At 40.5% G+C, this 5,590-nt stretch overlaps 1 protein-coding gene across 1 annotated transcript; it reads left to right on the top strand.

Moving 5' to 3' along the window:
• Window positions 1-1,841: 1,841 nt before the first annotated feature.
• Window positions 1,842-2,392, top strand: wu:fj16a03 (uncharacterized protein LOC335475 homolog). Its single transcript, XM_050039712.1, has 2 exons — window positions 1,842-2,025; window positions 2,232-2,392. Exons 1-2 carry the CDS (start codon window positions 1,857-1,859, stop codon window positions 2,315-2,317), a joined length of 255 nt encoding a protein of 84 aa, XP_049895669.1. The 5' UTR covers window positions 1,842-1,856; the 3' UTR covers window positions 2,318-2,392.
• The last annotated feature ends 3,198 nt before the right edge of the window (window positions 2,393-5,590 follow it).

The following is a 5,590-nucleotide window of genomic DNA, read 5'->3' as shown; positions in this document are numbered from 1 at the left end:
TCACTCACTCACTCACTCACTCACTCACTCTAACATTTAATCTGTACACTAACACACACACTCTCTAACATCTCATCTGATGTTTCTGTATGTACAAAGTGATAATGTGTGATGAACTCATCAAATAGTGAGTCAAAGTACACAAAGAGCTGACGGGTCATATGTCCTACAGCATGAATCTGGTGCTGAGAGACTGGATGCTGCAGTAGCATCAGTCTGACAGCAGCATGACCAAAAGTTTAGTCTCTTTCACACTGCCTGTTCAATGTGATAATATCATGTTGTTGTGCTTTCTGGCCATGAGGTGTTTCAGATTCAGATTCAGATTCAGAAAAGTTTATTGTCTGTCGTAACAGAAAATCTTCTTCGACGTGGCTCCACATACAAGACAACGCAATACACTAATTAGAAACAATCGCAAAACACAGATTCTCAAAACACACACAGTGTGTATAGATCTTAAAAACAAGTATAAAATTAAAACTGTTTATAAACTACGATCAACAGACTGGTGTCATCTTAAAGGTACTATTACAGGTAGGGACAGAGCCAAACTGCTCTCTGTATGAAACAGACCACCAACAGGACAGGTGTGACTTTCGACAATGTGTTATGTGTGCCACCCACCGCTGGGAGATTTAAAAATTAACTGTTAGCAGTTAGCAGCTAACTCACAGAACAAGAACAGTGACTCTCGTTCCACCTGTACACCTCCGCAGACCACAACAAACCTCCTACATTTCACTTTACATTGTTTTTCTTTGTTTGTTTGTTTGTTTGTTTTAGCATTTACAAAGGTTTTTTGTTGTTGTTGTTGTTTTACCATTTACAAGGTGGTTTTTATTCTGGTCTCGTCTTCTGGTCTCGTGTTCCACTCTTATGTTCACGTCTAATGTTCTGGTCTCATGTTCCATCTCGTGTTCTGGTCTGGTGTTCTAGTCTCATGTTCCGCTCTCCTGTGCCTGTCTCAAGTTCAGGTCTAGTGTTCTAGTCATATGTGTGAGGAAGGATCAATCAATCAATCAATCAATCAATCAGTTTTATTTATAAAGCCCAATATCACAAATCACAATATGCCTCACAGGGCTTTACAGCATACAATAATGTCAGAGTCTGTTGATGCGCTGAAATACAACACTCAGATGACAGATGTTACATTCACTGACCTTCAGAAAACTGTAGCTGTGAAAAAGAGAGTCAGTAAGAGCATTTGCCACAGCCCAGGATATGACACATATAACTTCTGCAATCTCACAAGATAACTCGAACATGTGCAGATCATAAAATGTTACGGTCATTTATATGAGACTACAATAAAAAACTAAATGTATAAACTTAATTCAAATGGATTAATTCTCTCAGTAACCTCATTTATTTATTTATTCTGATATATGTTAAACATTATTTTAATTTCTGTTGGACTGAAAAATAATAGTTTGTCTTTCTATATTTGAGGACATATTTAAACCTTCATCAGTTCCTCATTTAGAATATTTTGAAGGTCATTAAGATTTTTGTAAGATTATAAATCTCTTTCATCACTGAATAGAACTTTGTGTAAAAAGTTAGAGGAATCTATTTAATCATTAATGTCCAGTGTGAAGGGGGCAGCCCGACACAAGATCCCTGAGGGGCGCCAGATTTGATAGTTTTACTTTGAGATTTGTGACAACTTACATAAACATGTTGCTACCTCCCGTTCACACATTTTCTGAACCAGCTCTGACATTAGGACGTAAACATTTTTCAGGAACATACCTGTCCGCACTGTGTCATCAACAGCTGACCTCTGGAACAGACTCGGGTGGTCATGTTCAGACATTATAACTTTATCATCTCTTATCTCAGCTTTATCAATGTCCAATCAAACAGCTGCTCAGGTGCATCTCAGCTGTGACCTCATCAGGTGTGTTTCTTTTGCAGTTCAGGCGTATAACATCAAGTGTTACGGTGAGGATTCCGTGTGGGTCAGGAACATGCTGCTGGACTGCAGCAACCCAGTCAAACAAGCCTGCTACACCAGAGGTAAGTCCTCTACCTGCTAACGCCCCTATGAAGCATATGCAGGTGTTTACCTCAGGTGTGTCTGTCAGGATTTGACTAGATTTACAGCTGGATCTTTCTGACAACACACTACAGTTTTAAAAACAAATCTATTTTAAAATCTTGTTGCTAATCTTTCCGGACACGTGTCAGCGCTCTGATTATGCATTTCCTGTTTGTCTTTGCAGCTAGTGGAGAGAAAGGCTGCACTACACTGGAGAACTGTCAGCGACCTGACTGGACCTGCTGCTATACCGACGGCTGCAACATCTGAGCCAATCACAGCCCAAGAAATACTGATATCATCAAACTACACAATGTAAAATAAAGTCTGGTAGATTTCCCAGAATGCAGTTTGGTTTCATCTGAGTTTAGTGTGTACACATGAAGATTTAAAATCCGTCAGTTTGTGGACTTTGAGTCGTGTGTCTGTGTCCCTGTCGACTCTACAAACGAACTTACACACATCTAGAGTTCAGTTATCAGGGACATTGTAATCAGTCTGTGACAGTCGATCAGTCAGAGTCCATCTGAAGGGTTAATATTGACACTGACACTCACAAACATCCAGACTTCAGTTATCAGGAAAGATTCAGTCTGTTCGTCTGAAGGTTTGTCAGATATCTACACTGAAATAATGAACTCACAAACATCCAAACTTAAACGTTCGGAGACTTCTGGTAATTCTGTTGGTTTCAATACAAAATGTGGTCTGAACAAAGTATCAGCTAGTTACAGTATCAACAGTAAAGGTACTCTCAGCTCTATAGTTACAGTGTCAGTAGGGTTACAGCTAACTGTTTTGTGTTCAGTTCATTGACTGTTTGTGGTTTCTATGGTAAATCAGTTGTAAACACGTTTGTTCTTGTTGTCATAAAAAGTCAGACGCCACAGTGTGACACACCTGAGGCCCATTGTTCAAAACCTAGATAAGGGATTAAGCTGGGATATGTTGGTTATCCTGGCTTAAAGGTGATAGCTACAACTTTTTCATCAAAACGAATAATTTAAAAAAAATAATACATCCACAGAACGTTTAGAGGGGTGTAGAATAAAAGTATTAATTTTACTGAAAAAAAAAATTATAATATAGAAATAACTGTTTTATAAATTTTGACGGGTCCAAAATATATAAATATTTACATCTGGTTGCGTTGGCTACGTCAACATGAAATGATCCCTGAGCCAATAGCATTAGTATGTTGATGTCACGTGAGGCGGAGCTCAGGGGTCGCCAGATCGTGATAACACTGTGGAGAAATGGCATCGTGTCGGCGTTATATGTCTCAAATTCGAGCAGACCAACAACGAAGCAGGACCAGAGTGAACATCGGTCAAGCTTTTGAGCGTTGGTGCCAGCTGAAGGAAGAAAAGGGGCTCAAAAGCCACGCAGAGGTCGCCGCTTTCCTTCTGGACAGGTAAGCTAAATGTTTGCTAATGCTAACTAACATTGCTAGCTAACCTGAAGAGCAAAACTCTTGCCAAAATGCAACCTAGGGTGTTTTTGTGAATGTACCCGAGTCAAACTTTAGTTTAAAACCATAACTACGACTGAAAAGCCATTTTTAAGATTGAGCGTATTTTCGTTTTCGGGTCAAAATGCCCTTTGAATGGGTTCTGTAGCGGCACTAACGTTACTATAACTGTCAAACACATCAAGAGGGCCCTAGCTCTCGTGCCCTCCTCATTTGGCCCTGTGCCCTTGAAAAAAATATCTGCCCTAAGGCCACAGTGGCCTTGATGCCCCGCCCGCACTGCCCCAGGTGATTTTGCGGTTTTCTCCTCTGCCTCTTTCCTGTCAACACGGCTTTGACACCTGCGTCTACTGAGAAAAAAATAATGCGATGACATTTTGGAGTCTTACTGAGCAACATCAAATGAGACAGGGTTTGATTCGAGCCTGGCATGAACCGTTGGGACGGGCTGTAATGACAGTTAGACACCAATCTATCACCGGCCAACCAGGAGACTTCATCAAACGCCCGGGCAGGGTTCGGTACCGAGACTCGGTATTAAACAACCCAAGGAAAGTTTAATCAACACCGTAATAACAGCAAGCTCCGCTGTTATCGGCGTTACTTTTTAAAGTTTCAGTTTCATGTATCATCATTGTGCAGCGGTGGGGCCGCAGTGCAGATGAAGGGAATATAACTTCAAAATGACTCTAGTTAACGACAACTACACTTGTTACTGTGAGTAAGTGCAATAAAACCTCTGCCAGACAAGCCAATACTTTATCAATACATGTGATCAGCATGTAGAAAGTCATATTTCAGTCCGCTCTGTCCGCAGTCTCTCATTCACCGCTATTATGATTTATAATCGCGGTCAACACAAGCACATCGCGCTCGCGGTGCTAACAGCAAAGTGTTAAAAACATACTAAAATGAAAGCTGTCTGTATGTAGGCTAACACTTTATCTGAAGATGCACCTGAGGCAGTATGTAGGCTAACACTTTATCTGAAGATGCACCTGAGGCAGCCGACCTGCAGACAGTGAGTGTCCCAGTAGAGGAGGGACAGAGAGCAGGATGAATGACTGATACTGATGTTTGTCTTCATGCTGAGATAACGTGACTTTCTTCACTCAGTATTGTGATGTCAGAAAGAATATTTATATTCCAGTGAGATATTATTGGGTTTTAAATAGTGACTTTGTTGTTGTAAACATGACTGTTGCTGCCATGGACTGTATAAAACTATATCCTGTGTCACTGACCTATAAGGAAAGCATCAGGAGGTGAGGCGTGTACGTGTGCGTGTGCGTGTGCGTGTGTGTGTGTGTGGAGGAGAGGGGAGAGGGAGATGCTGGTAGAGAGATAGTGTGTGTTGTTAGATACTGTTAATGTCACTTATTATTATGCCCCTAAAATGACGAAATTCCAGGCCTGGAATGGGATATTATTACTATTACTTGCTCCAGAATCCTTAGCAAAACAGTAGTTTTTGGTGTTTTATTTATTGTTAGGCTAGTAACTATCCACTTTGTACAATTTGCACCAACCACATTGTTTGAGATAGGTCTGATGCATATCCATAGCCTACTATTTTATCTTGATTCTCATAGATCCTGTCTGAACTTTTTATCTAGCTTTCAACTATAATGTTTTCTTGCTGAAATAGTAACTTCATCTCATAACTACAACCTCCTCTTCTGATTTTTTCCCCCATTTCCAACATTTTGCCACCATAGACATGATTCTGATGAACCTTTGGCATCAACACTCTTGAAGAAAAGGAAAGGCACCTTGACACCTGCACCAGCCCTGTCAAGTATCCTAGGTGCACTTTCACCAGACCGGTTAGTATAACAAAGTAAAGTCTACTTATGTAACTTATGCATTTTCAATTAATACAGATTCTCATTCAAAGGTTGTATATGAATGAACATTTTCATTGCTTGAAGGGAGCATTGTCAGCTAAGCAGCAGCAATGAAGAGGACAACACTCTCACAGCTACTGAAGGAACAGGTCTGGAGGAGAGGTATAATGACGTGACTTTTTTTCCACCCTCTTTGTTAGTTGCTCTAATGACATTGTCATCATA

This window comes from Epinephelus moara, unplaced genomic scaffold (assembly GCF_006386435.1).
Source record: "Epinephelus moara isolate mb unplaced genomic scaffold, YSFRI_EMoa_1.0 scaffold2509, whole genome shotgun sequence".
Lineage (NCBI taxonomy): Eukaryota > Metazoa > Chordata > Actinopteri > Perciformes > Serranidae > Epinephelus > Epinephelus moara.
This window is presented reverse-complemented; position numbering and strand designations above follow the sequence as displayed.

What these genes read in the sequence shown, in the direction of transcription:
- wu:fj16a03 (XM_050039712.1), top strand. Translation starts at nt 1,857, where the DNA reads ATGTCCAATCAAACAGCTGCTCAGGTGCATCTCAGCTGTGACCTCATC. An exon ending in ACAAGCCTGCTACACCAGAG is followed by an intron (nt 2,026 to 2,231) that starts GTAAGTCCTCTA and finishes TTGTCTTTGCAG; the next exon opens with CTAGTGGAGAGAAAGGCTGC.